This window comes from Hyla sarda, chromosome 1 (assembly GCF_029499605.1).
Source record: "Hyla sarda isolate aHylSar1 chromosome 1, aHylSar1.hap1, whole genome shotgun sequence".
Taxonomy (NCBI): domain Eukaryota; kingdom Metazoa; phylum Chordata; class Amphibia; order Anura; family Hylidae; genus Hyla; species Hyla sarda.
Window position 1 is genome coordinate 448,594,308 of NC_079189.1, and position 21,541 is coordinate 448,615,848.

The following is a 21,541-nucleotide window of genomic DNA, read 5'->3' on the forward strand; positions in this document are numbered from 1 at the left end:
TCTCTGTCATTGTGCCGCCCTATGGTCTTGTTATTATGCTGCTACCTCCAGCCTCTGTCATTGTGCTTCTCTGGGGCCTACATAGGCTGCCACCACCTGCAGGATATGTCCTTCTGCCACCATTTAGTCTCCTCATGCTGCCGCCAACTCCAGGCTGTGTCATTCTGCTGCCATTTGGCAGGGGCTGGAAAAGGTGGTAGCTCACCTCACGGCGGACTGCCAGCTCAATTTTAAGATAAAAATCTTTTCAATTGTGAGGCTCTAAAGTCTCGTCAGGCTGCTGCCACATCCAGGCTCCAACAAAAGGGTTGGAGTAATAAAAATAAACCATAACATGGCACACATGTTAAATCTAGTTGTCAAGTGGTTCCTTAACCCCATGGGGACGGAGGGTTTATCCATTTTGCACTTTAGTTTTTTCCTCCTTACCTTTTAAAAATCATAACCCTTTCAATTTTGCACCTAAAAATCCTTAAGATGGCTTATTTACTGCGCCAAAATTCTATTTTGTAATGACATCACTCATTTTACCCAAAAATCTATGGCGAAATGTAAAAAAATAATTGTGTGACAAAATTGAAGAAAAAGTGCAATTTTGTAACTTTTGGGGGCTTCTGTTTCTACGCAGTACATTTTTCGATACAAATAACACCTTACCTTTTATTCTTTAGGTCAATACGATTAAAATGATACCCTACTTATATAGGTTTGATTTTGTCGTGCTTCTGGAAAAAAATCATAACTACATGCAGGAAAATTTTTATGTTTAAAATTGTCATCTTCTGACCCCTATAACTTTTTTATTTTTCGGCGTATGAGGGCTAATTTTCTGTGACGCGATCTGAAGTTTTTAGCGGTACCATTTATGTATTGATTGGACTTTTTGATCACTTTTTATACATTTTTTCATGATATAAAAAGGGACCAATAATACGCTATTTTGGACTTTTTAATTTTTTTGCGTGTACGCCATTGGCCATGCGGTTTAATTAACGAAATATTTTTATAATTCAAACATTTCCGCATGTGGCGATGCCACATAAGTTTATTTTTATTTTCACAAATTTTTTTTTTTTAAACTTTAATTAGGGAAGGGGTTAAATGATCTTTATTCACTTTTTTTTCCCACTTTTTTTGCAATGTTATAGCTCCCATAGGGGGCTATAACACTGCACACACTGATCTTTTACATTGATCAATGGTTTCTCATAAGAAACCATTGATCAATGATTCTGCTGCTTGACTACTCATGCCTGGATCTCAGGCACTGAGCAGTCATTCGTTGATCAGACAGCGAGGAGGAAGGTAGGGGACCCTCCTGCTTTCCTTTAAGCTGTTCAGGATGCCACGATCCCGAACAGCCCCCTGAGCTAACCGGCAATGGTTTACTTTCACTTTAGATGCGGCGTTCAACTTTGAATGCCGCGTCTAAAGCACCGTGATCAGTGCCGTGCGCTATTAGTGCCAGGCCCAACCCACTATACGTCCTCAGTCCCCAACAGGTTAAATGGGTACTTTTTTTTTTTAAATCAACTGGTGCCAGAAAGTTTAACAGATTTGTAAATTACTTCTATTAAAAAATCTTAATCCTTCCAGTACTTATTAGCTGCTGAATTCTACAGAGTAAATTATTTTCTTCTTCTCTGCTGACATCACGAGCACAGTGCTCTCTGGTGACATCTCTGTCCATTTTAGGAACTGTCCAGAGCAGCATATGTTTGCTATAGGGATTTTCCTCCTACTCCGGACAGTTCTTAGAATGGACAGATATGTCAGCAGAGAGCACCATGCTTGTTGTGTCAGCAGAGAGCTCTGAGTTCCAAAAATAAAATAATTTCCTCTATAGTTTTCAGCAGCTAATAAGTACTGGAAGGATTAAGATTTTTTAATAGAAGTAATTTACAAATCTGTTTAACTTTCTGGCACCAGTTGATTTAAAAAAAAAAAAGTTTCCACCGGAGTACCTCCTTAAGTCTTCCACCCATCTGCAAGACATCCTAAAATGGCCAGGAAACTTTGCATGCTCTTTAGCCACTGGTACACCGCACTGGAATCCAAGGAAACAGGTTGAAGAGATTAAAATAAACCATGACTAATTAAATAAAACATTTGTAGTTTCACAGTACCAGCCGTGTTTACTTACACGTGCATGGCTTCATATTTTAGACAAGCATATTATACTAGCAGGTTCTACCCAGTAGCCCTCCCTGGTGAGGCCTGCACCGCTGTGAGGGAGGACAAACTGACACACCACTCTGTCGTTGTTCCGCTCTGCGGCCTACATAGGCTGCCACCACCTCCAGACTGTGTAATTGTGCCACCATATGGTCTCCTTAAACTACTGCCACATCCAGGCTCTATCATAGTGCCGCAATGTGATCTCCTTACTTGTTATATTTATTTTGTTGTCATACATTGTTCAAAATAAACAGTTCGGGCCCCTGGGACACTCAGTCATGAGCATCGGGGGGCGCTGAGAGGCAGGGCCTGGAACAGGTTTTAGCTCACCTCAAGGCGGACCGCCAACTCGATGCTCACCAGTCTTGCCCTCCAATGGGTCCTCAAAATAATTTTAAAATGTAAAAAAATTGGGTTCTCAATAAAGAATTTAAAAAATGTAAAACATTTAGTTAAAATTAAATCAAATTAAAAAAATCTCTTTAATCTCCTTAATTGTGATGCCATATGGTCTCCCGATCCTGCTACCACATCCCGATCATACTGAATAACAGTGTTATTTCACTAACCCAGCACACTCCCTATGCATGTTACGGTAAGGAAAAGTGTCCTACACCCCTATTGAGGCTCTCTGTAGCCCGTAAATAACCGTTTTTAATAGCAATTTGACGCAAATAATTTTGGATCAAACCAAATTTTTGAGGAAAATTCTGCAAATCTGCCAAATCAAATTTTTCTAAATTTTGCTCATCTCTAATTGTGATGCTGTAAGTGACTGATCCAAACATAATGATACTTAACCCCTTAAGGACCAGGCCATTTTATACCTTAAGGACCGGAGCATTTTTTGCAATTCTGACCACTGTCACTTTAAACATTAATAACTCTGGAATGCTTTTAGTTATCATTCTGATTCCGAGATTGTTTTTTCGTGACATATTCTACTTTAACTTAGTGGTAAAATTTTATGGTAACTTGCATCCTTTCTTGATGAAAAATCCCAAAATTTGATGAAAAAAATGAAAATTTTGCATTTTTCTAACTTTGAAGCTCTCTGCTTGTAAGGAAAATGGATATTCAAAATATATTTTTTTTGGGTTCACATATACAATATGTCTACTTTATGTTTGCATCATAACATTTATGAGTTTTTACTTTTGGAAGACATCAGAGGGCTTCAAAGTTCAGCAGCAATTTTGAAATTTTTCACAAAATTTTCAAACTCACTATTTTTCAGGGACCAGTTCAGTTTTGAAGTGGATTTGAAGGGTCTTCATATTAGAAATAGCCCATAAAAGACCCCATTATAAAAACTACACCCCCAAAGTATTCAAAATGACATTCAGTAAGTGTATTAACCCTTTAGGTGTTTCACAGGAATAGCAGAAAAGTGAAGGAGAAAATTCACAATCTTAATTTTTTACACTCGCATGTTCTTGTAGACTCAATTTTTGAATTTTTGCAAGGGGTAAAAAGGAGAAAATTTTTACTTGTATTTGAAACCCAATTTCTCTCGAGTAATGTCTATGTTAATTGTTCGGCGGGCGCAGTAGAGGGCTCAGAAGGGAAGGAGCGACAAATGGTTTTTGGGGGGCATGCCGCATTTAGGAAGCCCCTATGGTGCCAGGACAGCAAAAAAAACACATGGCATACCATTTTGGAAATTAGACCCCTCAGGGAACGTAACAAGGGGTAAAGTGAACCTTAATATCCTACAGGTGATTCACGACTTTTGCATATGTAAAAAAAATATACATATTTTTTACCTAAAATGCTTGGTTTCCCAAAAATTTTACATTTTTAAAAAGGGTAATAGCAGAAAATACCCCCCAAAATTTGAAGCCCAATTTCTCCCGATACAGAAAACACCTTGCATGGGGGTGAAAAGTGCTCTGCTGGCGCACTACAGGTCTCAGAAGAGAAGGAGTCACATTTGGCTTTTTGAAAGCAAATTTTGCTCTGGGGGCATGCGCATTTAGGAAGCCCCTATGGTGCCAGAACAGCAAACAAAAAACCACATGGCATACCATTTTGGAAACTAGACCCCTCAAAGGAATGTAACAAGGGGTAACGTGAACCTTACTGCCCTACAGGTGTTTCACGACTTTTGCATATGTAAAAAAATATATTTTTTTTTTACCTAAAATGCTTGGTTTCCCAAAATTTTTACAATTTTAAAAAGGGTAATAGCAGAAAATACCCCCCAATATTTGAAGCCCAATTTCTCCCGATTCAGAAAACACCCCATATGGGGGTGAAAAGTGCTCTGCTGGCGCACTACAGGTCTCAGAAGAGAAGGAGTAACATTTGGCTTTTTGAAAGCGAATTTTGCTCTGGGGGCATGCCGCATTTAGGAAGCCCCTATGGTGCCAGGACAGCAAAAAAAAACACATGGCATACCATTTTGGAAACTAGACCCCTCGGGGAACGTAACAAGGGGTAATTTGAACCTTAATACCCTACAGGTGTTTCACGACTTTTGCATATGTAAAAAAATATATTATTTTTTTACCTAAAATGCTTGTTTTCCCAAAAATTTTACATTTTTTAAAAGGGTAATAGCAGAAAATACCCCCCAAAATTTGTTAGGCAATTTCTCCCGAGTACGGCGATACCCCATATGTGGCCCTAAACTGTTGCCTTGAAATACGTCAGGGCTCCAAAGTGAGAGCGCCATGCGCATTTGAGGCCTAAATTAGGGACTTGCATAGGGGTGGACATAGGGGTATTCTACGCCAGTGATTCCCAAACAGGGTGCCTCCAGCTGTTGTAAAACTCCCAGCATGCCTAGACAGTCAACGGCTATCTGGCAATACTGGGAGTAGTTGTTTTGCAACAGCTGGAGGCTCCGTTTTGGAAACAGTGGCGTACCAGACACTTTTCATTTTTATTGGGGAGGGGGGTTGTATAGGGGTATGTGTATATGTAGTGTTTTTTATTTTTTATTTTATTTTGTGTTAGTGTAGTGTTTTTAGGGTACAGTCACACGGGCGGGGGTTCACAGTAGTTTCTCGCTGGCAGCTTGAGCTGCGGCAGAAAATTTGACGCAGCTCAAACTTGCAGCCGGATACTTACTGTAATCCTCCGCCCATGTGAGTGTACCCTGTACGTTCACATTGGGGGGGGGGGGGGGGGGGGCATCCAGCTGTTGCAAAACTACAACTCCCAGCATGTACGGTCTATCAGTGCATGCTGGGAGTTGTAGTTTTGCAACCGCTGGAGGCTCCGTTTTGGAAACAGTGGCGTACCAGACGTTTTTCATTTTTATTGGGGAGGGGGGCTGTGTAGGGGTATGTGTATACGTAGTGTTTTTTACTTTTTATTTTATTGTGTGTTAGTGTAGTGTAGTGTTTTTAGGGTACAGTCGCACGGGCGGGGGTTCACAGTAGTTTCTCGCTGGCAGTTTGAGCTGCGGCAGAAATTTTGCCGCACCTCAAACTTGCAGCCGGATACTAACTGTAATCCTCCGCCCATGTGAGTGTACCCTGTACATTCACATTGGGGGGGGGGGGACATCCAGCTGTTGCAAAACTACAACTCCCAGCATGTACGGTCTATCAGTGCATGCTGGGAGTTGTAGTTTTGCAACAGCTGGAGGCACACTGGTTGTGAAACACCGAGTTTGGTAACAAACACACTGGTGTTTTGCAACCAGTGTGCCTTCAGCTGTTGCAAAAGCTACAACCCCCAGCATGTACGGACAGCGGAAGGGCATGCTGGGTGTTGTAGTTATGCAACAGCTGGAGGCATACTACTTTGGCTGGGGATGCTGTGGGTTGTAGTTATGCAACAGCTGGAGACACACTGGTTTGCTACTTAACTCAGTGTGCCTTCAGCTGTTGCAAAACTACAACTCTCAGCAGTCACCGACAGCCAACGGGCATGCTGGGAGTTGTAGTTATGCAACCACCAGATGCAGCACTACAACTCCCAGCATGCACTTTAGCTGATTGTGCAAGCTAGGAGTTGTAGTTATACAACAGCTTAAGGTACACTTTTCCATAGAAAGAATGTGCCTCCAGCTGTTGCAAAACTACAAGTCCCAGCATGCCCATAAGGGAATGCTGGGAGTTGTGGTGGTCTGCCTCCTTCTGTTGCATAACTACAGCTCCCAGCATGCCCTTTTTGCATGCTGGGAGCTGTTGCCAAGCAACAGCAGGAGGCTGTCACTCACCTCCAACGAACCTCGCCGCACAGGTCAGTCCCTCGTCGTCGCCGACGCTGCTCCTGGGGCCCCGATCCCAACATTAACGCCGGGGATCAGGGTCCCCAGCACCTGGGGTGCACGTCCCGCACCCGCTCACGTCCTCCGAAAGAGGGGCGGAGCGGGTGCGACACCCGCAGCAGGCGCCCTGACTGGTCGGCCGGTAATCCGTCCGACGAATCAGGGCGATCGTGAGGTGGCACCAGTGCCACCTCACCCCTGCTGGCTCTGGCTGTTCGGGGCCGTCTCTGACGGCCCCGATCAGCCAATAATTCCGGGTCACTGGGTCACTGGAGTCCCGATTGACCCGGAATCCGCCGCAGATCGCTGGACTGAATTGTCCAGCGATCTGCGGCCATCGCCAACATGGGGGGTCATAATGACCCCCCTGGGCGATATGCCCCGATGCCTGCTGAACGATTTCAGCAGGCATCGGGCACTGGCTCCGCTCCAGATGGTTGTGGGGGGCCGGTAAAACACATGACGTTCTCATACGTCATGTGTCCTTAAGGACTCGGAAATGGAGACGTATGAGAACGTCATGTGTCCTTAAGGGGTTAAAGATATCCACCCTTATATCTTTTATTAGCATTTGTAGAAATATTTTCCAAAGCAATATGCAACATTCAAAAATCAATCTGAACATAAAAGTTTTGATAAAATATATGTTTTTCTAACCAGGGAAAAGTATACGAAATGTATAATTTCAGATTCAGCTAAAACAATTTTGAGTGTCATTTATTAAAAAGGTACTTTAAATTGACTTGAACATTTCTTCACCCACTGTGCAGCCCGATGTTTTTTTGGGCTATTATGCAAATCACTAAACCATGTTACGAGGTCAGCCTTTATTCATAATGGCACAGTAAGTTTAAAGACTGCTGCCTTCACAATAGTGCTGTAAAGGCACAGCAAGCTTGACGACCAAATTTATCCACTCTGGACATTTCATTTTTATTAGAAGGAATCCCTATAGAGAAACTGATTACAGGGTTGGAGGCTGCTGGGTTCTGGAGCTCTTATGGCGTCAAGTTTGCGATTCATTTGTTTGGGGCATGCCATGCAGGCGCAATTTGGTTCCTTGAAAGTGGCCCCTGCTTTTTCTGATGTGGAGTTGCTCCTGGGTTCTACGGATATCTCTAAGCCTCTCACGCAGGCGTATGCAGTCCTGTAATCGGTGGGCCCCAGTCCATTTGCCCTTGCTTATGTGAAATGAGTAGAGGATATCCCTACATTGTAAGAGGATCAGTGAAAGGAGGTTAAAGGGATTTATTATCCTACTTTAGTCAGTGCCAGACACCTGTAGATCCAGTCCCGCATCATTCTCTGTCCCTATTCTAACCCGGTTAGGCTGAAGAGGAGTGGTGTTTCCCCTTATGATGTCTGTTTTTGGTGTCAGTCAGAGGTGGGCATGTTTTTGCATACGGTGTGGGGTTGCGGATGTGTGGTCCCGTTCTGGAGGGAGGTGGTTCAGTTTCTGGTGGTCAATCTGGACTTTCCTTTTATTCTAACCCCTTAAGTTTGTCTCTTGGGTCTCATTAAAGGGCTGGCATTAGGCTCCCATAGGCGCCTGCTGATCCATTTATTTTTATTTTGTGCCCGTAAAGTGATTGCTATGACATGGAAGGATGCTACAACCCCACCTTTGGCTCACTGAATTGCTCTGGTAAAAAGCATGTTCCCCTGTATCAGACGCTGTAAACTAGCAGGAAGTGCCCCAAGAAATTTGATAGGGTCTGGATGCCCTGGCTACTCCTAGAGGCCTCGACGGATCCTCCTGATCAATCTACTGGCTTAGTTCTACTGGCTCAGTTCTGGTGTACAGGATGGGAGAGAAGGGATCTCCAGAAGGTCTATGGTGTGTGATTGTGGCTGTTTGTTTGGATGTTTTTAGGCTTGGTTAAGGCTGGGTTCACACTGAAGAATTTCTGGGCAGAATTTCTGCCGGAGATCGAGCCGGCAGCGCTAGGACCGAGGAGACTGCATGGCTGCCCCCATAGACTGTAATGCATTCCTAGGTGGATCTTTTGGGGGATCTGCTCAGAAATGCATTGCTATCTATGGGGACGGCAATGCAGTCCACATGGTCCTAGTGCCGCTGTCTCGATCTCTGGCAGAAATTCTGCCCATAAATTCTGCAGTTGGAACCCAGCCTTACTCGGGGGGCTGTGCAGTGCATGCCTTACTCCAGACATGCTGGTGCTGTATTTAATAACACCATTATTCCTACTTCCACCTGGAATGGATGGTTCTATGGTATTGTAATGCAAGTGTATAGTTATTCATTAGGTTGCGCTGTCATGGCCACCTGTTGTTCTATTGTTGTTTTCTTGAGTTTATATTGAAAAAGCTTAAATAAATACTTTAAAAACATGTATACAAATAACAGTAACACTTTAAGACTGGCATAGTATATTGTGTTTTTGAGAAGTTGGTGGAGATGTTGACCAATTGCTCATTCAGGGTGCGTTCACACGCTCTCTGTTTTTTTGCGGGTTTTCCACAGCGTATTAGAAAGGGGCGGGCTCTTCTCGGCTGTCCATAGCAGATTGTCCGCGGCAGAATTTACGCTGCAGAAAATCCGCCGCAAGCCCCATTGAAGTCAGTAGGGACTGCGGCGGATTTTCCGCAGCGTAAATTCCGCCACGGACAATCTGCTATGGACAGCCGAGAAGAGCCCGCCCCTTTCTAATACGCTGTGGAAAACCCGCAAAAAAACAGAGAGCGTGTGAACGCACCCTCAGCAGACATTGTTATTGACAGGAAAGTGGTGGTACAACAGTATAAAAGGACAGTGACGAGCAACTTTGGGTACACTATGGAAAAACAGAGATATGTCCAAGAGCCATCCTAATCTAAATGGTTTTGGAGCATATAAAACACAAACAAAGTTTGGTAGTTTAGAGCCTTAAATCAATAACCTGGTAAGCTTCTGGATCAAACACGTCAGCGTATGTATTTGTGCTACACCAAATATTTTAAATTTGTTATAAATACTTACATATAAAGGAAACATATACACATTGATAGTCTTTTAATGTTACATTAAGAATATATTGCATACAGAATCTGTACAGGTTACAAGTACATACACGGCAGCAGGTCTTTACAATGTCACTTAGTGCAACAATAATTTAATAATCATTTGAATATGGCATCAAGTAAGTTACCTTATTCATATATAAGCAGGCTTTGCTGGGATTCATAGTCAAAATAAAATAATCTTACAATAATCTAGCGCAAGGCTCTATAAAACATAAACATATACAATATCAAAGGGTTTTGGCTGGACTTTTATCACATTGTGCTAAACAAAATGTACAGACAAGCATTTCTATTTTGTTATAAGAAACTATGATGAGGCTGGATCTATTTTATGAACAGGGCCTGGAAGCATTCGGCTTTGTTCACTGCACAGTGGTCATGCCTGGTTACTACAGCTTAAAATCTTGCACAGTAATATCTCAGGCAAGGTGGCCCTGCGGTCCCTGTGCAGCTGCAATATTTCTGAGCTGATTTCAGCTATATATTTATAAGGAGGTGTTGTTTCAGGAGCTGGCAGGCGGGTATAGTGGTGCACTTGCTGGAAGTCCATCAAAGAATCTCATTTGCACACACCTATTAATGACAATTTTTTGAAAACTGCATGCTGACAAAGAACCATAAGAACGGTATTACAGTAATCACTAGTACTATTAATTTCATAGTGATATTAACTTACAGCGGAAGATTCCGAGTGCGCCTGGCACCAACTGAATCAGTCAGCCCATAGATGCCAACATGTTCCATGCAGAGTTCGCCTAAAGAATGACCAAGATCATTATTTTGGCAAAGGAATTTCAGTGGTGGAATATCTGCCGCTGAAGTTTGGTAGTGTGGACTGTGCAGTGGAATCCTATTAACAACAATGGGACTCTGCTAGACTGCCATTTCTGAGCAGTATTTCAAAACAGAATTCCGCTCAGAAATTCTGTAGTTGGAGTCTAGGCTAATGGACTACTCTGCTGACAGATTATCTTTAAGAGAACATTCACACACACACACCTGATCCACTACTTTAAATCTGCAGCAGATCCAGTAAGTGTGAATGCATCCTAAAGGGGTTATCTAAAATTAAGGCGGGGGGGGGGGGGGGGGGGGGCTGCAGTTGTCTATGGCTGTGACTCATGTTACAACTCAGCATATATCATGTAAATATGTGAAGCTGCAATACCAGACATAATCTATAAACAAAAGGGAATATGTTTCTAATATATAATATACACTTTATTTTATCAATGTAGAGATCAGAGGAACTTCTAAAGGGGTCTCCTGTTGTCCACACTGAGGGAATGCAGGAGTCAAAAACAGCACATGTATTGTGCTGGTGTTTCTAGAACCATAGGCACTTTGAACAGGCACTTTGGTTTTTAAAGTCTGCTCTATTTGCGCCATTCATAAAGATGTGACCATCTTTATCTCTTCTTGGATTTATTAAGAACTCTCATGACAAAATTCAATACAATATTACAACATGCTAGTAAACTGCAGTTCATATGATAACCCCTGGGTGGTGAAGTACAGACACATATAGCATTTATTAGTCATCTCATGACACGCAATTTGGGTTACTATATAATGTGCCATAAGGAAAGGAGGGACGCATCTGTAACTAGCAATTTGTGTAAATTAAATTAATATAAATGTAGTTACCTGATGTATAATAGAGTTTTCCAATAGTGAATCTACTTTGTTTTTCTATACCATGCTTTATCATTTACAAGATGTGACATGGCAGCAAAATACAATCTATGATGTATGAGCAAACATTTTTAGATACATATATACTGTGTAAGCTTTTATCGAACCTCTGAACTCATGATTTAAATCATTATAGAAATGCCGGTGATATCAAAGCTGCAATCTCCATCACTGAAATGGAAGGTGAGATAAGATTTGGTTCTACTACAAGCAAGCTTGAATTTTGATGTAATTTGTCATATAAATATTCAAGGCCCTGGATCAGCAGTATATGGCTGTCAGAAAAATTGCTTACCTTAAATTGTTATAGATGGATCCTCAGTCCAAAATGCTAATGTATTTTGGGTTATATAATACATTTCAATACAGTCAGCATTAGGTTGCATTAGGTTCTTTAGGTTTTAATTTTTTAAGCTTACTAAAAGAAACAGCGGTTTTAACTTTTTTTTTTGTTACTTAGGACTAGTGAACTAGTGAAATATAAAAAGCATCAATAGATAATTCTTCAAATAGGAATGAATTATTGCATTCACAGTAATGTTCAATAGGTCATGAGGTGATATTTTTAGATTTTTTACTTAAAGTTAAGAAATGATCTAACTACAACTTCATACTCCAATTTTTTTTAAATAAAAATAATCAGCAGATAATTCTAAATTATCTTACTATCAGAATTTACAATTGGGTTTTATAACATGCAAATCACGTGTTACCTAGCATTGGATGGCTTAAGATTACTTTAAAACTGCTCTATTAGTCCCACCGAGACAAATTTGTTTTTAACGAGACAGTTAAAACTTAGGATGGAAATATTTTACTAGGAAAGGTTGTTCATAACCAGGACTCTGTAAATAAGGAATGTTATGTGCAGTATTAGTCAGGCAGTGCTAACGAATATCCGCAATACAAAAGAGAGAATAAAAAAAAACTAAGAATACATTAGAAGGAAAAGCATCATTGATTTGTTTGTGTGCCTCATTGCTGCCCTATAGTAGTTTCAGATGAAACTAAGTCCTTTGACCCAGCATAAGAAATCATTTTAGCAAATGAGGGTGACAAGTGGATAAAAATAAAGCAAAACTATAAAAAAAATTACATTATGTAATATTATTAAGTTAATACAATTTTAAGTTAGTTTATAGATATCTTATAATACAATGGCTCAATGAGTGCATAAAATATTACCTTGAAAGGTGTGCTAAGTATAGCTTTTTAAGCCAAAGAGTTAAAGAAAGTAGTCTGCTTTAGAAAGCTCTTTGAAACATTTCCCAAAATATGACAAATATGATGTCAAGCTGAATGCTAAATTGTGAGAGGTCCCCGCAACAAATATTGAATCTACGATCATGGGGTAAGAGGAGATATCATATGGCGCCCATCAAAATCAACAGGCTGTCTGTAAAATGTTAGAACATAACAGGTCTTCCAGATGGAGATACAGTGGGGGGGGGGGGGGGGGGAATTTAACTGGCATTGATACCATGCAGTTGCACAAAAAAATTGAACACTGACCTCGCCACTTTAGAAAAAAAATCAGGTTAAAGGTGTGACCATAGTGGCCTGTTAAATTTACTATGATTTATGCCAGTGCTCTGGAGTAAATCCCAGCTGAAATCTACACCAGCTCGGAGATAGTGTAGATGTCACTGTGAGGTATAGGGTGGCACCTTCAAAAAATCTGCTGAAATGAACGGAAGTGAGACCTTACATAAGAACGGCATGTGATATGTCAGTCTTAGTAAATTTCCCCTATTATCTTTGTAGTCTCTTTCCATCCCTATATAAACTAAAAAAATTCTTAGAGTATTTGACATTAAATCAGACCCCTAAACCCCTTTAAAATCTCTGTGACATATCCCCACAACAGCTCCATGATTTACTGTTAAGACTGTTATCTCGCTATTCTTTTCTTGAAATTGTTAGTGCATAAAAGCAACTAAAATAATTTATTGCTGCAGTTAAAATGACCAAAACCTGCAATAAAAGAAGGTTCAACAGAATGTACGGCAAAGCTTACGTACAGTTTGGTCAATTTGACTGCATTTGTCAATATAATTTTCCTCCTTTACAAAGCAAACCAGCAGTAATCCTCTAGGCTTCACTGTTTCTGAACCATAACTATTGTGGAATTGGAGAACAGCAGGTAAGAAGTATTTGTTCTCAGAAAGATGCCCTTGGTAAAGGTCTAAGTGTTGACTATCAAGGTGCCATCTTAATCACACAATTAACTACACACTGAATGTATCTCTATTCATGTTACAATATAGATCGTGTGTGTTACCTGTCCATCAATATGTGTTTCATAAATAAGAATGATAAAGAAGAAAGTCAGCAGTGAGCAGATAAACAAAACAGCGCTTCATTATAAAGTCTATAAAAGAACTGCTTTATGTGTGATAGATTTGTCAGGAAAGGCTCTGAACTGTCTTTCACTGTCACACAATAATCCTGCAGTAGTTGGTTTAGGAATGCAGTCTATTGCACAATATAACATTACTTTCTTCCTTGATGTTTTTAGATATTTAGGAGAAGATGGTCTCTAAGGCATCTTGACGCTTACTGCCAACAATGAACAACGTTTATTTGGAGTTGAGTCTTTGTAGTTGTATGCTTCAAGACAAATTGGTTTCTTCAGGCTAAAAAGCAAAACCATCCCTGTAGTAAAACATGGTGGAAACGTCTTAGTATTATTAAAGAGAAGCCACCTTCAGCTGAATTAGGGAAAGACAAACTTATGTACACGAAGGCCTCCAGTGATTTCTTTGTTGGCGGTAAAACTCTCTCATAATCAGACAGCAGACAAGTCAATTCTGTTGGCTGAATTGCTGCTTTTGTCCCATGTATTCATCTTGGTTGGAGATGTATTGGCTCGATTCCCATTCATCTGTAAAGCAGAAGCAAGCGTTCAATGATTGTTTTCAAAAGTCCATGTGATAAATGTTAATAATAAATAATCTTATACATTTTTGAACATTGGAATTTACTATTCTAAATTAAATACTTAAAATAAAAGTTTAGCTTAAAGTGTACCTGAAAGCAGATTTATAGAGTATAAAGTAAGGACATGGCTGTATTGGGCTTTTGACCCTGAATCCATATATAACTGTCATTAGTTAATTGAGGTATCAGAGTATAAAACTATATGCAAATTAGGCATTGGAGCCCACTGGGCATTCAACCTCGGCTGTTAAAGGACTAGTATAGTGAAAATGATCTTCATCCTGTTGTGCCAGGGCTGCAAAAAACAAAACAACACAAACATTAACTTACCTTCCCCCCATTTCCCCATTGTACCACTATAGCTCTTTGGTCCTCCGGTCCAGTCTTCTTCCTTCTTCCATGTGCATGGATCGTCACACTGCGGTCAGCGTTTTGACGACCGCAGCGATGTCCCGCCTCGGCCATTGATAGGCTAAGCGCAGTTTGACGATCTGTGCACACAGAAGAAGGAAGAAGACCGGACCGGACGACCGAACAGCTATAGCGGCGCTATGGGGGAATGGTGGAAGGTGAGTAAATGTTTGTTTTTGTTTTTTTTGTTTCTTTTTTTGCAACAGGATGACGATAATTATAACTATACTACTCCTTTAAGGTCTAGCACAGTGCGACCTTTCACCAGTAAGTCACTCCCCCTGATGCACTGGTCATCTCCTCTACATTTCTGATTGACAGGGGAGTGACTAACTGGTAAAAGGGCCAAACTGCAAGTCTTCTCCCTTCAGTTAGTCATCACATTCCATTACATATTTAGGGATGAAACTTAGTTCTAATACCCAAGACCTTTATTCCTTGAATTATGCAACCCTAATCCAGGAAATCAATACTCGTATACAATTCCTAAACACTAATTACTTATCCTGGTTCGGGTGCAAGAATTTGGCGATCTCCCTAATTATCCCCAAGATCACTTACTTAATGAAAGTTCTCCCCATCCCACATACCTCCTTTCTCTTTCTGAATAGTCTCCTCTTGTCTCTTATCTGGCAAGCCAAGAAACCTAGACTGGCCAGATCTCTCCTCTCCCTACTAAAATCAGCAGAGGGTATTAATCTTCTCGACCTCGAAACATATCACCATGTCCTACATTTAGCTAAGGTGGTGTACTGGATTAGGGAACAAACTGTGGTTTGATGTAGAAGACTCTTTATCACTCCTACCTTTAAGGTCATTGGTTCTCCTCCCTACTCCTCCCGACCTCACCAAGACAGACTTGAGCCCCAATACAAAGACCACTTTTGCTAAATGGATTACATTTCTAGGATCCTTATCTGCGAACCATAAAGTTTCTCCACTAGGTCATGTGAGAGACCTCCTTGGCCAGCTCTTTAGAGAACTCAGACTTTCTAACCCCCGAGCCTCTGATCTTCAACAATCCCTGTCTCACAACTCCTTAATGAGGACAGTTGCATAGCAGTGCATTCTGTTATTACCACTACACTCAATTTACCTCCCTCAAAATTTCTCCTGATGAGTTCTCTGAGGTTGGCTCTCACTGATACAGTAAAGAAAGAGGGACTTTACCTGTCCTCTAGCCCAACATTGGTGGACAGACATCCAAAGATGCAACTCCATCTGCCGCTCCTTAATTCCATGCTCCCATGCTCCTCTGACATTGCCCTCCTTTCTGTTAATACCTCCTCCAGACACATCCAGAGCCCCCCTCTTTCACCTCCTCCTCGCCATGGCCAGGCTTCTGTTACCCAAGCATTGGCATTTCCCGGAAATCCAGCATTGGATCAAAAAGGTGGACCATCTATATCGCCTTGAAAAAAAATCCCACTGGGAGAATTGCACTAGAACATCTTTCTTTTAAACCTGGCACCCATGGAGGTGGCTTAGAAGTTTTGAATAGCTTACAGCTCCTTTCTACTCACACTCCCTTTCTCTTTTCTCAATGACACCCTCACTACGTGGTACACCCTGGCAGAACCGCTTCCCTCATTGTTTCTCCTCCTCAGCCTATTCTTCGCATGCTTGGACGACACCACCAGCCTTTTTCTAGTTTAGTCCTAATTTGTTCCTTGATGGCTATGCTCCTTGTTTTATAACAGTGATGGCGAACCTATGGCATGTGTGCTACAGGTGGCACGCCGAGCCCCATCTGTGGGCGCGTGGTCATAGTTCACCAGGTGGGGCAAACCGGGACATCCCTGTGTCCCGAAAGATCTTTTCGGCACACAAGGATGTCCCGGTTATCTTTCTGCGGCCCCACCTTAAACTTTAAAAACGCAGGGGCCGTCGGGAGGTAGCGCATGCTGCATGCACCCATAGGAGCGGAGGAGCGGAGCATCAAGGAGGAGTACACGCGCTTGCCGGCATGGTAAGTTACCAGCTACAATTCAGCTTCAATGCTCTGACCACTGCACCTCCGGTCCCGGGACCTACTACTACAGTAGATTGCAACCCCTGACTGGAAGAGCAGTGGACGGAGCACTGCGAGGCAGTACACACACATACAGCCTCCAGCGATGGCTGAAGGCTGTATGTCTGTGGGGAAACTATACTGCACCTAATGTGGGGGGACTACAACCTAATGTGGGGGAACACATACTGCCAACCTAATGTGGGGGAACATGCTGCCAACCTAATGTGGGGGAACTGCAACCTAATGTGGGAGAGCAGCAACCAAATGTGGGGGAACTGCAACCTAATGTGGGGGAACTATAACCCAATGTGAGGGAACTACAACCTAATGTGGGGGATCTATACTGCCAACCTAATGTGGGGGAACTACAACCTAATGTGGGGGAACTACACTACCAACCTAATGTGGGGGAACATGCTGCCAACCTGATGTGGGGGAACTATACTGCCTGGAATGGCACAGCCTGGAGTTTGTGGCAGCATGAGGAGACCATATAGTGTCTGAATGGCACAGCATGGAGTTGCTGTGTTCATTTGCTAAAATTTCCATTGAAGATGTTTGTTACCTAGTGCTACCATAAACATATATAGGTAATGTCCTAGGCCCAGCAGCATCATTACACCATGTACTTGCTGAATGACATAGACTGGAGCTGGCTAAAGCATCAGTAAACCATATATTGGATAACCGGCACAGCCTGGAGGTGGCTGAAGCATCAGTAAAACATATATTGCACGAATGGCACAACCTGGAGATGGCTGAAGCATTTGTAAACCATATATTGGATGAATGACACAGCCTGGAGTTGTTGGCAGCATCAGGAGACCATATAGTTGCTGAATGACACAGCCTGGAGCTGGCAGTAGCATGAGTAGATACTAGTGCTTCACAATCCCTAAGATTAAAAGATGAATTTTGAAATTGAAATTGAAGATTTATGGTAGCTAATGCTACCATAAAAAATTGGAGGCCCAGGCCCAGCAGCATCAGTGAACCATATATTGGCCGAAGGACACAGCCTGGAGGTGGCTGAAACATGAGGAGACCATAAAAAGACTGAATGACACTGTCTGGAGTTGGCAGAAGCATGAGAAGAAATAGTATGGCTGAATGAGACAGTCTGGAGGTGGCAGCAGCATCAGGAGTCCTGAAAGTAACCCGGTTATAGAGTGGTGTGGTGGGTGTCAATACCAGTACCCGGAGACAAAGGTGGGTGAAAAAAGCTCTGATGCAGAGGAATGTTTGTAAATGAGGAGCAGCACCTTAAATCTGTTTGGCACTATCCATATTGGTGAAGTGTTGGTGTGACACCATGGTCAATCTACTCTGATACATCAGGCATTGGTGGTTTGAAATCCTGGCTGATCCATGCCTGATTCATCTTCACAAAGGTCAGTCTCTTCACATTTTTCGTGGACAGACGAGTTCTCCTTGGAGTGACTATGGCCCCCGCTCTGATGGCACACTACTGGCCACACAGTACAGCTTTTCCAAGTTGCAGCCACAAATCACGTTTGGCTGCCCAGATGTCCAGCGGATCTTCAAGGTGTGTTGGCATGGGCATGTCAAGGTATGCCACCACTTGCTGGTTCAGGTCCTGCTCCAGGTCTACCTGCTGCTGATGAGTTGTTTCACTATGCAGGTGAAGAAAGCTATTCATCAGCGACTGTAGACTCAAGCTGCTGCTGATGGAGCTGGTACTTCTCCTGCCACACCACCCCTCCCCAGCAGCCATGGCAGTGGAAGGTGAGCGCAGGGGCCCCCCCGATTCAGACCTGCGAGAGGATGGATGATGGCGCCAATAGGCATCGGCCAACTGACTACATAGCATGACTCTGTAGTAGGTCACTTTGTCCTCCCTCTCAGTGGCGTGCCCCCGAAACATTGGGCCAGACTGAAAGGAGCACGGAGCATGTTATCATCTATGCTGCTATGAATTATCGCTGCTAACCTGATGTCCTGCGAGACAACGTATCTGGAACTACTTGAATAAACTTGAAAGAAAGTCTTTCTGCAAAACTGTGAGTCACTATCATTTATGTGCACACTCACCTAAGCTCTAGTTGACGGCCTGACCGGTGCTTATGTGCCCTATACACCTGTGTTTAATTAAGTACTGCTGAACAGAGATACTGGAGCTCTGTTGTATGGGCCATGTTCACACACAGAAGTACTGTTATAACTCGGTTATATGTTGATTGGATTCGAGGCTGCATCCTGCATGTAATTCTGGGTCATCCCACCTACTTCCCTTCCCACCTTGCCTTCCCGCCTTCCCAGCATTCCTTGCACCCTGTACTGACATGTGGTTCCGCCATTTTAGATCCACTGGAGCCTGGATTGCAGTAAATGGAGTTTAATGAAGCTCATCGCACCATAGAACCGCGGCGATATTCGCATTCATTGCGAATCGAATATTTCATGAAATTCGTAATGAATTTGGGTTTGTTGGCTTTGATTCGCTCATCTCTAGTCATTTATATAACATTCACTGGGTGTCCACAAACACAGTTGATACACTTAGGGATAGAGAGTCACAAACTCATATTGTTGGGAAAAGCTCCTAGGGTCAATGCCATATATCTAATAATACAATCTAGACATAAGTTAAGAAAGGACGGGGGGGGGGTTGCCTTGGCGCTCTGAGGATGAGAAACGTGTCGTGAGAGCTCCTGCAGGGCTGAAGACTCTAAGGCACTATTACGGGCTATGGGAGGCAGAAATAGGGACAAAAGCTGAAAACCTCCTCACCCAGCACCGAGACCAGAGGCCTCGCGGCTTTCTTTGGAGCATCGTCAGGACCCAACATAGAGACGCAGCCTGCTTTCCCCCACGAGCAGCTGCCATCGCAGACAGTACAGGCACCCTCACTTCCGGTGACTGAGTGTGCACCTCTTCCGCAGACAGCCATGGCTGTAGCTCACCTCACCACAGAGGCACCACAATTCTTACCTGCCGGTACGGATCCTCCAGCGCTACCACAGTGGGGCCTGCACTGCACGGCAACTCCAGAGGATGGGCGCTCCCTGGGCACTGATGCCCTAAGGTACAGCGCAGCAACACTGAGAATGGCCTCCTCCCAGGCCCATACCACCATCACCTGGGAGTGGAGGCCCCTCCGATCTACAGGGACCATATGTGGTGACACCTGCCCCTTCTGCAACACCTCGTCCACCTGTCCGATAAAGGGGACATGCCTCTACCTGCTCCTGCTGTGAGCACCCTGATACCCTCTTCAGCTCAGCCACTATGCCCCAACATGTCCCCTGAACTGCAGTCCCATGCCTCTCCTCACCTTACCCCTGCAAAGTCTCCAAGAGTGCTATCTTATGCTGCTTCATCAACTACACCACTAGCTGAAAAGAGGCCACCTCTGACACCTCTCATCTCCTGGCCCCTGGCCCCCTGCTCAAGATTTGACTGATTTGACAGGTTAGCTGTAATGGACTCTGATTCTAATGACGGCTCCCATGATTCTGTGGCTGACAGCGATACTCCATATTACTGGGGCGCCAGCCCCCCTGAAAAAAAGACTCTCTTTAAGACGCATCTAAAATTACTCCTACGGGTCCTTCCAAATCAGGCTACTTATCATCTGATGACACTCTTACAGAGGTCCGACTCGCTGTTATCTTACTCCTGATCGCCTTCGTGAACATCCTCGCTCGACCCTAGACACCAACTTGCCCTCACCAGAAGCAGCCTGAAACACTCTGAAACGCTTCCCTGAGCTACAGGCGTTACTGGCGCTGCTGCCTACCAAAGCCGAAATGCAGAATCTTGCCTGGTGATCTTAAGACTGCCTGGAGAAGGGACCTCAAGCCAGTTAAAGAAGAAGTCTCGAAACTCACAGACAGAATACGTGACTTGGAGGAATTCCGCACATATGTGTCCTCACAAATACACTTCTTAAATGACCATTCTAAATCCACTTCTATTCAGCAAGCTGTGATAATTGATCAGCATGACGACATAGACAACAGAAACAGATGCAATAATATCAGACTGAAAGGTCTGCCTGAATCTGTTCTCCCCCAAGACTTAGCTGGGACGCTCCAGAGAATCTTCAATGAGATTATAAAGAAACCACTTGACACCCCGCTGGAACTAGATAGAGCTCATGGGGCCCTGAAAGTGAAGAGTCCTGACCCTGCAAAGCCGAGAGATGTGATATGCAGGATACATAATTTCACCATTAAAGAGGACATTATGCGCAGAGCCAGAGACTTGAAGCACCTAACCTACAATGGTTCTTCGATCTTCTTATTTATCAACTGCTTTCAGCCTGTTGATAAATTTCTTTCACGCAAGCACTTTTTCTGTTTTTGCTTTGGTGGTGGTTTTTTCTGCTCCATGTCTGAGCTGGAGTAAATTTAGTAGCTTTTTTCATGCAATGCAACTTTTTTGCAACTTTCGCCCTTGATAAATCTCTGACCACTGCAAGTCAAAAATCACTTTTTGCTTTGGTAAGCAAAATTTTTATTTTTTGCTTAGGACACTGAACAAGCAAAAAGTCGCAGAAAAAAGAGCGTAGGTGCACGTGCGACAATTTTGCGACAATTTTAAGCAAGAAAAAACTACTAAATGCTTTGATAAATGTCCCCCCAAGTCCTTATTCCACCCATGTTGTTGTCCCCCACTAACCTATAGTATATCCACCCCATAATATCTGTATAGTTCCCCACTAATTATACGGTCATGACTCAATGCCCTGACCATACACACCTAGACATATGGTGTCAATTTTGCCTCTCACATTTAGTTAGACCTCTGAGACGGTTTTCATTCTCGACTACTTTCTGTGCCCTTAAGTTTGGAAGATCCCTTCTCTGTCATGCACATTTGACTACATGATACTGACTGGGATCCCGGTACCCCGACTCTTATAATAGCCCTGTCACTGTGAGATGATAGTTTGTCTCCTTACTGTCCGATCTACCTTATTTCCCCCCTGTACTAACCCTCATTCCTGACACGCCTTTCATGCTGACCCCTGTTCGCATACTGATTGGGCTGGTCCCAATCCTAACTCTGGCCTCTTCAGCCACTCTACT

At 43.0% G+C, this 21,541-nt stretch overlaps 1 protein-coding gene across 1 annotated transcript in view; it reads right to left on the minus strand.

Moving 5' to 3' along the window:
* Nucleotides 1-12,608: 12,608 nt before the first annotated feature.
* The window catches only part of ADGRD1 (adhesion G protein-coupled receptor D1), a 919,695-nt gene continuing 910,762 nt past the window's right edge, over nucleotides 12,609-21,541 (minus strand). The window contains exon 27 of the mRNA XM_056533246.1: nucleotides 12,609-14,006. Coding sequence (XP_056389221.1) covers nucleotides 13,911-14,006 — 96 coding nt within the window. The 3' untranslated portion in view covers nucleotides 12,609-13,910. The remainder of the gene's footprint in view (nucleotides 14,007-21,541) is intronic.